This window comes from Lottia gigantea, assembly GCF_000327385.1.
Source record: "Lottia gigantea unplaced genomic scaffold LOTGIsca_4, whole genome shotgun sequence".
NCBI classification, from domain to species: Eukaryota; Metazoa; Mollusca; class Gastropoda; family Lottiidae; genus Lottia; species Lottia gigantea.
Window position 1 is genome coordinate 6,349,167 of NW_008709379.1, and position 17,352 is coordinate 6,366,518.

At 33.2% G+C, this 17,352-nt stretch overlaps 1 protein-coding gene across 1 annotated transcript; it reads right to left on the reverse strand.

Annotated features, from left to right (window-relative positions):
- Nucleotides 1-6,083: 6,083 nt before the first annotated feature.
- LOTGIDRAFT_228872 (hypothetical protein) lies at nt 6,084-15,184 on the reverse strand (the record flags this gene model as incomplete). The annotated part of the gene is made up of 10 exons (XM_009059950.1): nt 6,084-6,318; nt 6,711-6,791; nt 7,206-7,292; nt 11,433-11,525; nt 11,994-12,068; nt 12,435-12,497; nt 13,791-13,835; nt 13,983-14,085; nt 14,460-14,536; nt 15,109-15,184. 10 exons carry the CDS (start codon nt 15,182-15,184, stop codon nt 6,266-6,268), a joined length of 753 nt encoding a protein of 250 aa, XP_009058198.1. The 3' UTR covers nt 6,084-6,265.
- Between the last annotated feature and the right edge of the window lie 2,168 nt (nt 15,185-17,352).

Genomic DNA, 17,352 nt, shown 5'->3' on the forward strand with positions numbered 1-17,352 from the left:
CTAACTGAAGTCCAGTGAAACTATTCAAAACCTCCAACGGATAGTATTACCTGTCTATTGTGTAAATAAAAAGTCAACCTCTTGATGTATAGTTAATTTCATCTGTAGGTCAAAGGTTGATTGAAAATTACATCAAACCAGAGTTTTAACTGACACTGACACTGATGATCGATAGAAATAACAGTGCTTCACAATCATGTTCGTATTTATGAAATGGTGAAATCTGTCGAACTATTTCATTCACATGACAGGTATAAGTAACTGTTTATCCTAATATAATAATATAATACACCACTGAACTAGGGCAACATGCCTGAACGTTTATATAATATCTTCTTTGGGCTTGCCATATAATGTCAATATCGACGCTTTTACATCTTCTTTTTTCAATTATATCAAGAAAGTGTAGAGTGTAATGGACTAACGTATCCATCTGTAAAATTTCAAAATAATTCGGATTAACTGACCTGGCCTGCCTCAGATACTATCATTCACACAAGACAGCGTTCACTGACAAGCTAATATATGGCCAAATTCAGCGGAAATTCTTCGCACATCAGCAATATTGTTACTGCCCACTAATATGCATCTAAATAAGAACAATTCTTGTTATCTCATCATTCCACGACGATGGATATTTTCCAATTAATTCACATATGAAATTCACTGGATTTATTTCGATGAAAGATAATGTAAGTGTAGAAATAAAGGCATGAATTATTCTCTCCATTTGTTTGAGCATTTAATGTACAAATTGCACCAAAATATCTAAATATGTATCAAATAGAACGATGTCGAAAAAAGCCATAATTGGTTGAACACATTCTATTCACACATTACAAAACTTAATTACCCTTATTACAATGGCAAATGATAATAATCATAATAATGAGTTTATTAAATGTATTCATAGACATAAGTTACCTGTCGGTGATATAATTTAGTGATACCATGTCGGACCTAACAAAACCAATCCCTATGAACACTCTGCAATAAATTCAATGGAAGTTATATGTGAGGTTAAATATCACGACCATTCTCAAGAATTTCATGACCTTTGCAAAAGCAAAAAAAAAAAAGTGTTCTTGCGATACTTGCGTCATAGATACCATAGATATTAATTTCATACTTTATTCAGCCATATAATTATCTGCCGTTTCTAGAATTTTGGTCGTATCAATTGTTGGAAATCAATTGTTTGACATTTACCTTCTAAATCTCGATTGTGCATTGAGGTGGGGGTTGGAAATATTGACTATGGAAAGAAGCGACGAAGAACAGCATTAACAACAGACTTAAAATGTTCAAATCTTCAGGCATTAAGTTGACGTACAGAGAGGGGTCTCAGAATACACAATAAAAAGAATAGAAATGTTAAAAAATAAATTAGTAACATTATATTTTGTCATCTTTGAAATATTTACTATTAGAAGTATCTGAAACTTCAACACTTACCTGATCAAACACATTGCTAAAGAGTAATCATATACATGTATGCCACTAAATTATTCTCTCTCCTTCTGTTCCACTTGAACACAAACGAAAAATAAAAGTATAATGAAAACGGTTTAATCAAAGGCACGTGACTTTCGTCAATTCATTAAAGACTATGAATGAAACTATTTTAAGTATTTTACGGAGGTTGATCATTAAAGTAGCGACATTAACCTTCTGTGCTGTTGTATCATTAGGTCAGAAATAGACTTTTGTATGCAGCAATGTCAAAATGAAACTTTATTTCGAATCAGGCACTAAAATCTAGATTGTTTCCTAAACCTACCTATAATAGTGATTATCTCATAATAATCGCATTGTTCTTATGATATCTGATAATCTAAATACATATATATACATTTGTTGTATTGTATGATCTATAATATCTAATTGTTTCATATAATTCTGGTTATCTATTTATACTAAAATTCTTATGAAATTAACTCAAAGGTGTCGAAATTTCAATTATTTCCCACCTCTAATTATTTTATAGCATTCTGTTTAGCTTATCATATTAGCATAAATACATAATGTCCATATGTTACTCATAGGTAAAAGACAAGGTGACAAGGTTATATTATGGAAACGTCCAATTCATTTTATTTTGTCATTTCATTTCGAGTTCTAAATAAATAAAAAGAATGATGTAAAAATATTTTGTAAGAGAGGATATGGTAATAACACACATCCTATTTATAATTCATATAACAGTCTATTTCCTTTAGACAACAATATAATTTGTACTTATTACCACGCCAACTCATTACACCCCACAACTGTAAAGCTGCATGGCGCTTGCTGCCCCGTTTAAATAAATTTGTTCTCATCAACTTGCGTGACTAATGCACGCGACCGAGAAGACGCAAAGACGATCGCAATATCAGAACGACATAATGTGTCTATTTCTATACTTCCTGCTCTGCGAATCTTTAATTTGAAATATCGACACAGAATTTTAAGCTTTTCCAATTAAATGGAATCCTCAAGAAAGCTACTAAGTTCTTTTCTCAATAATCTTGGCCGGTTGCCTTTATCTTTTTAGTTCATAATAGAAAACTACAAAAATATCCTCTTATTTTAATAACGATTTTAATGACACACAATGGCATAAGTTTTGTCAATTATTGGGCATCTTAAAAAAGAAGTAACAATCACTGATCTATTCTTTCTTCTTGACGACATATTAAAAATGTTTATAATGCCACCTTGTTTTGTGTTACCTGTGCTATTTCATTTATCAATACTTCTTTATACTTACCATTCCAGATACTATCCAACCTCGTTCGTTGCTGATGCTCAAAAACGCATTTCATCTCATTTCTACTCAACCATCATGATGTTCACTGACACATGAACTTTGAAACACACATGAATACATAATGTTTCAATATGTATGTGCTTAGAAATAGAAACCACATTGGTAGTAATGAGAATGGGGTGAATAAGCCTCTTTGTAGATTAATTGTTGAAAGAACAGACAGTGATCTTGAAGGTTAAATTGTATAATAACCGTGATGACATTCAACTAAATGATATCTCCAATTCATAGCCTTTGGTATTTCCCTTTCTGTATCTATGAATACCAGTTTGACATTGGAATTTTCATAGATTTTGATGGATTGGTTTCAATTTCTTATTTTCGTAGAATGAAGGAATGACGCAATTCGTTTTTTCGTTAAGACTATAGATACAGCGTCCTACAACAGGCTATATAGCCCAGCCTCTACTAAAATCTTCAATTAACAACTGAAGTAAATCAATTGATTAAATTTAACCATGCCTTTCAAGGTGAGATATATTTTATGAATATTTATATCATTATATGAAAGCATTGGTAGTCACAGCATGTTATGGAATGAATCTATAAAAGCAATTGATCAAACGTTGCTATACTTTGAGCCTTAGGTTCCATACGTGTCTGTTGTCTGCATCAAGACTAAATGCAAAGGATATTGATTGGCGAGTAGTGCCTCTCGACAAAGCGGGCGAGTAAACTCCCCCAAACAATGCAATATATTTATTATATTATTACATTTTATATAAACACCCCCAACTTTATATATTATGTATTTTAGTATATCATTTGTATTTTAATGTATAGATTTATATTGTATTATTATTATTGTCGTGTATTGAATTAACAACTGAAGTAAAACAATTGATTAAAATTAACCCCGCCTTCTATCATTTCAAGGTGAATGGTTCATCTCTAATGAGATTTTTAATTAAATGTCAATATGATGAGGGTTAATATTATAACAGTTGTCGTTTCTGTCGTATGTAAATGTTATTACCGATAAGCTCTTATGTGTTCTTGTTGTTATGTAATTGTCAGCCCTTATGCTCTTGTTGTTACGTTACTGTTGTTTCTTGAAATGATAGAAACTGTCTAAACTTTCTGAGATCAATAAATTTTGTGTTGCCAGGGAGCATTGACAAGGTAGTTTCATAATGCAAAAGTTGCAATGATGTACCATTTTTGAAATGAAATGAACAATTTAAAATAGAAGAAGGTGAAAGCTCAATAATATCATTTGGTAGCGAATTTGGCACATATCTAAAACCTTAATCATCATCTTATTGTCTCAAAATAGTGCTATAGCACAAGATGGGACATAATTTGCTGCCATTGATAATTTATTTGTACAATAGATATGAGATTCACCAACACATGATTTAATAGAATTAAAATTAAAAGTTCCGTAGTGCTGGTAATCGTGACAAACAGCAAAATAATCACGCATATCTAAAAATTGAGTTGCTTAGTTCGAAGTAGAATTAACTGGTACTGGTAATGTTATGACCTCATACAATCTCATGTGATTTATTGGTACAGATAAAGAAACAAATATTAGATTATTCTTACGTGATATAAGAAAAGTTTCCATAAGCATAATAGTATTGAATGTCATTTTGTAAAATATGAAAATTTGGGAATTTAGTGTTCAGTATGTTTTGAATACCATGCAATGTCAATTGTAATTGTTGGGGCCAAACCAGTAAAGGAGAAAATTTGGTCTGCACTAAATTATTAATTCCAAATTTCAAATCATCTAAATGTGATTCAATTAAAGCGGCTTGTAACAATTGATCCGTTAACAAACTTGACATTGCTAAGAACCCTTCTTCCATATTCTGGTAAGTTTTCTCCGTGAATTAACAACTGAAGTAAAACAATTGATTAAACTTAAGCCTGCCTTCTATCATTTCAAGAAACAACAGTAACGTAACAACAAGAGCATAAGAGCTGACAATAAGATAACAACAAGAACACATAAGAGCTTATCGGTAATAACATTTACATAAGACAGAAACGACAACTGTTATAGTATGCTTAACATACTAATGGGGTTCGGTCAAGTGTTTATTTGACGACATTAAAAAAAAAAAATTTGTGTTCCATCATTTTGGTGGGTTTAAACAAGCAACTACTTTCAACCCTCAATCTTTGCGACCCATGATGTTCACACAGCACAAACCATGTTCAACCTCTGGCGATTTTTAAATGAATTACTAAAACAAAACGCAGCATTGGATTAAGATATTGGATGTATAGCTGTATCTCTCATTATCTTGCTGCAAAAGCAGAGACGACAGGAAATGTAGCTATTTGATCAATGGAGTAAAAAAACAAAACAGGTGCAAAAGCATCATTCTCACGACTAGAGCCAGGTGGCGGCAAGTTTAAGGATGAAAATGGTTGGAAGAAGGTTGCCATATAACCCTACTTCAACGAAACTTTAAGCGCACGCGCTAGAGATGAGATCTCCATGACCACCAAGTTTGACTGTGTTACTTTGGATGATAGTAAGTCTTTGTAATCGTGTGTAAAAATTCACTTAAGCTGACATCAAAAGATCAAAGCCAGATTTACAGTTATTAATTTAGTTTACTAATTACACAGCCTAAAGACAGCTTGCCAGGCAAGGTAACATACGCCCACTACTAGTTGTCAGAAATGATAACAAAGTCTGTAGTGGTTTAATATGTGAAACCAATCATCCGATTGTTACTAATTTCAAACTTTACTGAGATCTTATACCAAGTTTCATCAAAAAACGAATAAAAAATGTAGTCTCTATCAGGCCTACAAGCCAAATTAAACGCAATGAATTAATTCAAAGGCCATAACTCCAAAACCATTCATCCAATTATTACCATTTTTGAACTCTCATCAATATATGCATGCATACCATGTTTCTTTGAGATCAGATAAAAACTGCACTCTGTATTATGGCTACAAGCAAAATTTGAAGCGTTGAAGGGTAATAACTCTAAAACCATTCATCCGATTATGACCAAATTCAAACTTGACCGAGACCTTATTAATATATACATGCATACCAAGTTTCATCAAGATCAGATAAAAAATGCAGTCTTTATCATGCATACAAGCCAAATTTAACCCGTTATTACTAAGTCAAGGACAATAACTCTGAAACCGTTCATACGATTAATTCCCGATACAAATTGCAGCCTTATCATGCATACAAGCCAAATTTAATGCGTCCACATCTCCATGTGGGCGTATAAAAATAACACTGACCATGCTTATGTTGTGAACTTACCCTGATGAATATTTCGACAATAAATCCAAACACATTTTAATTAAACATTTAACATATTTGTGACTCTTACAAAAGGTGACATTAGAAATTTTTTTTTATCAATATATTTTATAATAAATGTACATTGAAAATATTGTAAGATGGTAGTTTGCAGCACTATAATGATTGTAAATAATATTTTATTTATTTCTAATAATGTTGTTTTAACGAAGTCGACTGCTGTAGGTTCCAATCCTCCTTGCATTTATCTCACTTCCTAGAATGCAAAATACAACAAGAATATAGCATATCTAACTACCGCATATCATATATTTATTTTTTGTATGAGATATATCTGCATTAAAATGCTAATCAGTATTAGCTATGTGGACTCTCAGAAAGAAATCCGAAACTCAGGCGAAATATGGTGTTCCGAGGGAGCATGCCAATCAGACAAAGCACTTAATTTAGTTACTGTAATGCCTAATGTTAATAGATTGAAGAATAACCACTTGAAGCGACCTTTTAGTGTATAATTCATATATCTATTATCCAATAAACGATATTATTATATTTGCTCCATTATTATGATTATGTCAATCAAAGATAAAGTGATTCTGTTCGCTCAACTATTGTTGATAACGTCCTACTGGTTGAATAAAACCATACCTCTGTGCTCTGTGTTGTTTCTGTTACTCATGTTGAACACTGCCCCTTCGCCTAATCTAAATCTAGCATTCTGGGGTAATCCTGAAGAGACGAATGTTGTAAATAACAGTTTTCATCTAATACCGATTTTCAGCAATGATTTTCAATTAACGACACATGACAAGTGTTCAGTGATAATAAGATTGCAAAATTTTATTGTAAAGAATTGAGTTTAGAATGCTTTATGTGGAATAGTTAAAGAAAGAACTGAACAATCGTCTTATCGTCCATAAGAGTCCCCTTCAATTAAAGTAAATGGTATAATCTGTAATATTTCTTATAAAATAACCACATTGTCTCCCTACAAGGCTCTATAGTACCTTTTCTTTTATTGTGGCGAAAGAATGATTTTTTTATACTTTTGCAAACTACTGCTAATGCTTTTGGATTGCGTGTTACAATTACAACCGACTTATTTAGAATTCAGAATATACCAGAAATCTCAGTGCTACTTACTGTATTGTGAGTTAGATTGTGTTTGAGCTGAAGCTGCTCCCAGTTCTGTTTGAACATTTTCTATTTCGTCAGCATTTACTCTGTCACCTTCAAAATACATCGAAATTCACTTTTAATGAGATTTTTACACCAATCATTACCATCAAACAATATTTGTCAAAGCGATTGCAGGAAATATACTATTTTTGTAAAATTATAAAACTATAGTTCACTACGCAATGAATAAACCAACACTGTTACAATACTATTTATATTTTGAACATTGGAAGAAAGTCATACTATGACTCATTGAGTCAAAATGAGGGGTTTCTCTTGTTATATCCCTGTTTATGAAATATCTGTAACTACCTGCATCCTTAACTATTTGAACTATTCCCGGATAGACCCAGCGAACGCCCGATAAAACTTCACCACTAGTTACCTCCATTTACTATAATCCACAAGTTTATTGAGGATCTTTTTCAGGTAATTATTAAGGGGGGGGGGGGGGGCGTGCGGCGACCCTGATGCAAGTAGGTATATCAATATTAGTTTATATCAATATCTGTACCTACCTGCATCCTTAACTATTTGAAAATTTAGAATTTGTAGCAAAGGGAGGTGGAAAGCCTTGATAGTCCATTACTAATGCCTTCCAAACAATACAATTAATTACTTCAATAAAGTATTTACATAAATTTTCCTCCAAGATTCCACCTCACAGTAATCCGCTTCTATCTAGAAGCCAGTAGAATGGAGGAACGTGCAAAAGAAGCCTCTGAACTGGGCACATCCTTCAGGTAAAAGTTAGTGAAGGTATTTTCAGTAGACCAGTGTGCAGCTTTCAAACTGTCTTCCAATGGAAGAATCTTACCTATCCTTGAGACTTGAGAAATTCATATTTGGCAACAATCTTATACCAGATCTCTCTATACGAAAATTAGAATCAGACAAACATAAAGCATGTAACTCACCAACCCTAGAAGCAACTTGCAAGTGCCACTAAAACACTGCTTTCCAAGTCAGAAACTTAACGCTATCCCATTTGAACAAAACTTGTAAAATCTTTTCCTGTATCGTTCATATTGCCGTACTAGCTCTCTTCTTGGTAGTCTAGAAACTTTCAAGTTTTCGATCCACGCAATGAGTGGTGGTGGGCGGGTCGAAGCTAAAATGGCCCGGCCTTGGGTCTCTTCATTCTCAAAGTAAGGTCTGATGAACCAAAGTCTGCATCTTATTGAGGCAACACTATAACCCCCCCCCCCCCCCCTCCCTTCAAAAGGAACAGCAAAGGATGACTGGAACCACCAGGTCTCTTTCAAAGGGGCAGAAGTAACTTGACAGGTCTTAGAATTCTTAGTGATTGCCTTAGATTGGGCCTTCTCTACCATGTTATGAATCACGGACCGTTTTTCCTGACCCCACGACTTACATACGATACACGGCAAAAACCATGTCGCCAACACTGTGGATGATCATCTATGATATTCATTTCCTCGCCACAATCGGAACAATACTTAAAATTGTCCTTGGCAGAATGGGGCATGATTTCTTAGCACGTATTCCGACACAGTATAGAAAAGAAGATAGCTTGCGATGCAAGGTAACATACGCCAACTGGCAGCTGTCAGAAATGATAAAACAGTCTTTAGTGACTAAAGTACGAATTTTCTCATATTGAAGAAATTATTTATGCTGAATAATTCCACAAAATTTTTTAAAATCAATATCAATAACCCAAATACAACAAACAATTAAATCACACAGCTCTAATCAAGGGCAAAAAACAACTTTTGACGCGTGTTTACAAAGACAAGGGCAATAACTCAATAAATGTTCATCAAAAATATCTCTTGTTACAACTTGTCTGAGATCTTATCAATTCCAATGATCACACCAAGTTTCATCAAAATCGGTTGAAAACTGTAGCTTCTATTGTGCTCACAAACAAATTTTGACGCATTTGTCGTAAGTTAATGGCAATAACTCAAAAACATTTCATCGAAAATGCGTCAAGTTAGAACTTGTCCGAGATCTTATCAATTCCAATGACCACACTAAGTTTCATCAGAATCGGTTGAAAACTGTAACGTCAATCCTGCTCATAAACTATTTTTCAAATTTCGACGCATTTTAACAAAGTCAAGGGCAATAACTCAAAAACCGTTCATCGAAAATGCGTCAAGTTAGAACTTGTCCGAGATCTTATCAATTCCAATGACCACACCAAGTTTCATCAGAATCGGTTGAAAACTGTAGCTTCAATCCTGCTCACGAACTATTTTTAACAAATTTTGACGCGTTTTTACAAAGTCAAGGGCAATAACTCAAAAACCGTTCATTAAAAATGCGTCAAATTAGAACTTGTCCGAGATCTTATCAATTCCAATGATCACACCAAGTTTCATCAGAATCGGTTGAAAACTGTAGCGTCAATCCTGCTCACAAACTATTTTTAACAAATTTCGACACGTTTTAGCAAAGTCAAGGGCAATAACTCAAAAACCGTTCATCAAAAATGCGTCAAGTTAGAACTTGTCCGAGATCTTATCAATTCCAATGATCACACCAAGTTGCATCAGAATCGGTTGAAAACTGTAGCTTCAATCCTGCTCACGAACTATTTTTTAACAAATTTCAACACGTTTTAACAAAGTCAAGGGCAATAACTCAAAAACCGTTCATCGAAAATGCGTCAAGCTAGAACTTGTCCGAAATCTTATGAATTCCAATGATCACACCAAGTTTCATCAGAATCGGATGAAAACTGTAGCTTCAATCCTGCTCATGAACAATTTTTAACAAATTTCAAGGCGTTCTAAGTCAAGGGCAATAACTCAAAAACTGTTCATCGAAAATATGTCAAATTCGAACTTGTCCGAGATCTTATCAATCTAAAGCATCACACCAAGTTTTATCAAAATCAGATAAAAACTTGTGAGCACTATCTATAGAAATGTTGACGGACGGCCGGACGGACAGGGGCGACGACAATATACGACCACATGTGGGCGTATAAAAACGTATGCGAAGATAAGGAATTTGAAAATGGCCCCCGAGAAGTCTACCAAACTTCGGCCTAAAAACGTCTAAATGAAGTTGTCACAACTTATGCATGTCACAAATACTCACCTTAAACTTTAAAGATAGCTTGCCAGGCAAGGTAATATACGCCGACTGGCAGCTTTGATTTGAATAAAAATATTTGGCAGAACAGTAACAATCACCAGTATGAAATATTCAACCTTCAGTCATACACTTCTTTTTAACTTCTTTGAGGCGATACTGAATAATATTGAGTATGAGTTATTACCCTTGTTCTTGAAAACCTGTTCAATTTTAGCTCGTGAAAACTCTAAAAGGCAAATATTCAATTACTGAATAATAAAACCAAGTTTTGTTAAAATCCGGCAAGAATCATGCCTTTTAGTATTTAAGAGGTACAATTTGAACTCGTTTTCAAGAACAGGGGCAGTAACTCCTATCAAATACTTTTCGATTCTTCTGATTTTCACCAGGGTTTATCCTTCGATGATAACAAACACTCATGCCAAGTTTCATCAATATCCGTCAAGAATTGTGCCTTCTAGAGTGTTTACGAGCTAAAAATTGAACGAGTTTTCAAGAACAAGGCCAATAACTCATACTAAATATTTTCCGATTTTTCTGATTTTCAATATGGTTCATCCTTGAGTGAGAACGAACACTCACACCAAGTTTCATCAAAATCCGTCAAGATTTGTGCCTTCTAGAGTGTTTAACCAGGTTTTGTCAAAATCTGTCAAGAATTGTGACTTGTAGAGTGTTTACGAGCAATTGTGGACGGTCGGACGGACATGGGTGAAGGCAATATACTCCCCCCATTTCATGTGGGCGTATAAAAATGTGAAAGCACAAAGTAAAAATCAACGATGCTTAATAAAACGGACTAAAATCGGACTAAAATATATTCCTCGCTCGCAAACACGACCGAGAAAGATGGCGCCCGAAAATAAACAGTTGGGCGGAACTAGATTATTGTAAGCGGAGGTAACTACCGGTGAAGTTTTATCGATGGGCCGATCCGGGATCAGTGCAAATAGTTAAGGATGCAGGTAGGTACAGATATTGATATAAACTTCCTGTTTTTATGTACTTACTCTAAACCACTGTGCAAAAAGAAGACAAACAAACAAAATTTTTGAAAATAAGGCACACAAAGTTACAAAACGTTTCAAGAAAAAAATAAAACTCGGCTTCGGTAACTACCTGTTCGGTAGACATTGTCTCTGTCACCAATGTCAACTTGCGCCCCAGGTGCCAGATCAAAATTTGGATCATCGGCTGGTGCTGCTGAACTGTCTACAACAAATAAGAAATTATTTCTCACTACTTATTAAAATATCGGTAAACGAGAAAAATAATCTATCCCAATATTTACTGAACACAAAACGAAATACATGATGATGATGATGATGTTATGGTTGTGACCACATACTGTACAACAATGTATATCATTTAAGTACCAAGAAGATACGTGAATACACCAACAAAATAGCAAAGTTCATAAAATCATCATTCATTTGTTTAAAAACTATACAATAGTGTAGCATTTTTCAACAAAATCAACTAATATATGAGAATTTAACTCCAATCTGCTTATCTGTTAGATAAATCAAAATCGAACATTGAACCCATTTGTGAGATGAATTGCAGGTAAATGCCGACATTGATAGTAAACACTAATTAAAAAGAGTTATTTTCACCGTATCTGATTTAATGAATGGAAAGGATATATAATAATTGGTTTATTTTCAAAGTAGTTCTTACCAAGCGGTTGACTACTACTATATCCTGTATAATCAGGCACAACCATGGTCGACGATTCTTGTCCGCTCCAACTATCTGAAATTCATTAACATATGATATCATGAGACTCTTCATTTCAATTAGAAAGTAGGATTTTAATATAATATTGAATTTGTATAGTGAATCATACGTGAATATTATTTGGGTATTTTTGTATATACTAACCTGAGTTGTGCCCCCTAACTATCACTGATACAATATGTAAAGATAGCAACGAATTTCATAGTTCAAGGGAAGTAACCAAAAATGTTCAGACTTTTAACAATTTATTTTCTTTTCTGTATATTTGCAGTTTTAAAAGGTCAAAATGTAATCCATTGTTGCTTGAAAAAAAATACTTCAACCTATGTTAATATTTCATCTATCAAGTATTGAGTATAATAATATAATAATATATATTACTTTCCGATGACTGTATATTCTGTTTTTCCTCAACTGGCATCACAGTATGACAGTCAGTCTGATCTGGAATTCAATGAGTAGAAAAATACAAAGATAGCTTGCCAGGCAAGGTAATATACGCCCACTGGCAGCTTTGATTTTGAATAAAAATATTTAGCAGTACAGAAACAATCACCAGTATGAAATATCCAACTTTCTGTCATACATTTCTTTTGAACTCTTTAGGGCGATACTGAATAATATTGAGTATGAGTTATTGCCCTTGTTCTTGAAAACGTGTTCAATTTTTAGCTCGTGAAAACTCTAGAAGGCAAATATTCAATTACTGAATAATAAAACCAAGTTTTATCAAAATCCAGCAAGAATCACGCTTTTAAGTTGAGAGTGGTTTTAACAACAATATATAATTGGAATTACGAAAGCACAGGCCGAAGTGAATTTTTTTTAGTGTTTAAGAGCTAAATTTGAAAGCGTTTTCAAGCACAAGGGCAAAAACTCATACTAAATATTTTTCAATTCTTCTGATTTTCAATAGGGTTCATCCTTGGGTGATTACGAACATTCGCACCAAGTTTCACCAAAATCCGTCAAGAATTGTGCCTTCTAGAATGATTACGAGCTAAAAATTGAACGCGTTTTCAAGAGCAAGGGCAATAACTCATACTAAATATTTTTCGATTTTTCTGATTTTCAATAGGGTTTATCCTTGGGTGATAACAAACACTCATGCTAAGTTTCGTCAAAATCCATCAAGTCCCTTCTAGAGTGTTTACACGCTAAAAATTGAACGCGTTTTCAAGAACAAGGGCAATAACTCACACTAAATATTTTTCGATTCTTCTGAATTTCAATAAGGTTCATCCTTTCGTGATTACGAACACTCACACCAAGTTTCGTCAAAATCCGTCAAGAATTGTGCCTTCTAGAGTGTTTACGAGCTAAAAATTGAACGGGTTTTCAAAACCAAGAGCAATAACTCATACTAAATATTTTTCGATTTTTCTGATTTTCAATAGAGTTTATCCTTGGGTGATTACGAACACTCATGCAAAGTTTTGTTAAAATCCGTCAAGAATTGTGTTTGTAGAGTGTTTACTAGCAATTGCGGACGGACGGACGGACGGACGGACATAGGCGACGGCAATATACGCCCCCCATTTTATGTGGGCGTATAAAAATTAAAGCAATAACAGTTTTCATAATTCAAGGGATATAACTTTCAATAAAAAAGTTGAGCCTTATTACGGTATGAAGTATTTTTGCTGTGTATTTCTTGTCAAAATCCCCAAATATAATCTATTGTCATTATTAAAATTATCATATAAATAGCCTATCTATTATAAAATTAGTCCATACCTGTATTAACGTCTCTGTCCCTACGCGAACTTTCACCAATTAGACCTGGAATTAAATTTAAAAACTTACAATCCGAATATTTCTCAAGTCCTCAAGTGAGTCCTGTTTTGGCACTACTTTATAAAGCTGAAAATAAGCAGTCCAAAGCTGGGTTCAAAATCTTGTGGGATGTGTAAATAATCTCAAACATACTTGATCGACAAAGTTTCTTCAGTCGAACTTTATCTCTAATTGTCTTGACGCCTAGATCATTAAGTTCTTTGTCTGAGAGATCTGGGATATCTTCGATTGAAACCTGCAAATAAACAGAAAAATGAACCGTTATTCATGTGTAACCACACCAAAGAATTGTTTACCAGAACGCTGAAAATGATCTAATAACTCTTGTCAACTTTAAATTGGTATATATCTCCTTATAATTTAGGTACATTTATTCTAATCACAACCAATGACAAGATTGGACTCTTTAGTTCAAATTAGTTTAACTCCCAGACATAAAGCAATGCCTGTATTATCGTTCTTTATTTAAGGTGGCTAAATACGAAATCAATTCTCCAATATATGTTAATTCCAAACAAACTTTGTAAGTATATGATACTTAGTAATGAGGTAAATAACAGTTCGTTATCATATAATGTTTCGTTAAAGCACACAAGTGAATAATCTTACCCTTTCCTTAACAAAATTGGGATATAAGTTATCAAGCTGTGACATAATCAGTATTTTCTCAAGTTTATCCATGATATCTGTAAAGTTCAAAATCAGTATTCAATGAATAAACACCGAAACGGATTACTTGCTGGATATGATAATTTGAAACCAATAATTGAGTAAATCTGAGTACTTAATACTATATTAACCTGGTATTACACATAGAGGGACAGTTCAGTTCAGGGATTAGTAATAATGTTTGCAGTTCACCGTCGAAATTTTAGCCTTCAAATCCATGTGTGTCCAGCATTATCCGCATTTGAAATTTAGAAAGACGTCTTTTCTTGAGACTATATACAAAAGACATTTATAGAAATAGAAAGCGAATTTACTAGTTAGAGCTATTTTTGAAATAATTATGCAAATTTCCAGTACTTCTGAAGACTTTACATATATTCTTTTTCAATAATCTTAATTTGAGTTTTAAAGTTGCCCTTGCTTATTTTTCTTGATCAAATCAAGCTTATTGTTTGATTAATTGATGTTTCTAACAAATAAATCAAGTATTCTTGTGTGCTAAGATTGTGTGAGGATATAGAAAAGCTTGGGGATCAAATTTACTGAAATGCGATTGAAAAAGCTAAAAATAGATTCCTTGTTTACTCACTGACTAAGATGGATTGTGATAATCTAGCCACATTTTCGTGTAAAAAATTATTAGCCAAACCATGTTTAAAAGACATATTTGTAAGTTGGAAATAATGTAATTAAGCACACTGTGTCATTTTCCCTAATTTGGAAACATAACCATTGAAATTTAAAGATTTTCGGTTGGTATTTGGCTGTTTTGGTACTGTTCGGCTGTGAAAAGGTAATTAGCTAATTACGACTTAATTATTGACTTCTGTATATTTCCCAATCATTAGAACGCCTCTGCTTACGATTAATATACGTATTGGCCGTCCAATAATGGAATATATCTATAAATAAATCAAAATAAGGGGAACCAAACTTTAAGTTGCCATTGTTTCAACAGAATAACGATACGAGTTTTTTGGTACTTAAATTTCTAGACTTTAGAGTTGCGCATATAGTACAATTGGATGTTTTCAATCGCTATATCATTTATGGACTCTTGAGATAAAGTAGGCCAAATTTAAGTTGTAAATTAATGTTATATTCCGTAATTTACATACAAACCATCGATTTGAATTTGAATCTATCTAGTCGCATAATCAATTTTTCTAAATAGACCCAAATATGATAAACATGTACCTACCTTTGATATGAAGATTGTGATAAAAATATTTACTGAGATTTTATTTAAGAAGTCCCAGTATTCTAAAAATAGACTGTTCAAATAACCAGCATATAGGTCAAATGGTAGGACGAACGATAAATCTTATTATATATAAGCTTCTATCATTGTTCAAACATGGAAACACCGCATCTAGATAATTATAATATAAGTACATGACATCGATTTCAATCTATTTAATCGCTTTACTTATTCTGAATAGATATAAGTATTTTAAAACTACATACCTTCGATCAAAAGTACACATGTGATTTCAAGATAAAAAATTATTTCTATTTACGACTATGTAATTCCCCAAAATCTAAAAATAACTGTTATACTTTTTTATACGCAAGTTTCTATAATTGTTTTATAGACTTCAAACTATTTTCTTTATAGGGAATATTAGTTAATTATGAATTCACCCAATTATATCGATGACTTGCCAAACAAATATCCTTACTTAAAATTAATATCTTCTTTCTACCATACCGCCACAATAAATTGTCCCAGGCCCGTAGCTAAGGGGGAAATAAATATAATAAATATTTGGCCCCCCCTGAAAATTTTTCAACCATAACGTTAAAAATGTCCTGCTTTTATCGTTTTATATAGACAACACCCTCGCTTACAGCTGGTGTAATTGTTGATTATTATCATTGTTGATTGTCAACCCCGTGAAACGCTAAAACACATATTTTCAATGTATATAATAATAATAACAAGAATAATTTATTTATATATCTATACAGGGTATAGAACAATAAGATAATAACAGCATAATAAGATAGCTTGCCAGCAAGGTAATATACGCTCACTGGCAGCTTTGATTTTGAACATAGATATTTAGCAGTACAGTAACAATCACCAGTATGAAATATTCAACCTTCAGTCATACACTTCTTTTGAACTCTTTAGGGCCATACTGAATAATATTGAGTATGAGTTATTTCCCTAGTTCTGGAATACGTGTTCAATCCTTAGCTCGTGAAAACTCTAGAAGACAAATAATAAAACCAAGTTTTGTCAAAATTCGGCAAGAATCATGCCTTCTAGAGCTACAAATTGAACGAGTTTTCAAGATCAAGGGCAATAACTCATATTTTTTCGATTTTTTTCATTTTCAATGGGCTTTATCCATGGGTGGTAACAAACACTCAAGCCAAATTTCGTTAAAATCCGTCAAGAATTGTGCCTTCTAGAGTGTTTACAAGCTAAAAATTGAACGCGTTTTCAAGAATAGGGGCAATAACTCATACTCAATATTTTTAGATTCTTCTGATTTTCAATAGGGTTCATCCTTGGGTGATAACCAACACTCAAGCCAAATTTCGTTTAAAATCCGTCAAGAATTATCCCTTCTAGAGTGTTTACAAGCTAAAATTTGAACGCGTTTTCAAGAACAAGGGCAATAACTCATACTAAATATTTTTCAATTTTTCTGTTTTTCGATAGGGTTTATCCTTGGGTGATTACAAACACTCACACCAAGTTTCGTCAAAATCCATCAAGAATTGTGCCTTTTAGAGTGTTTACAAGCTAAATTTGAACGCGTTTTGAAGAACAAGGTCAATAACTCATACTAACTATTTTTTAATTTTTCTGTTTTTCAAT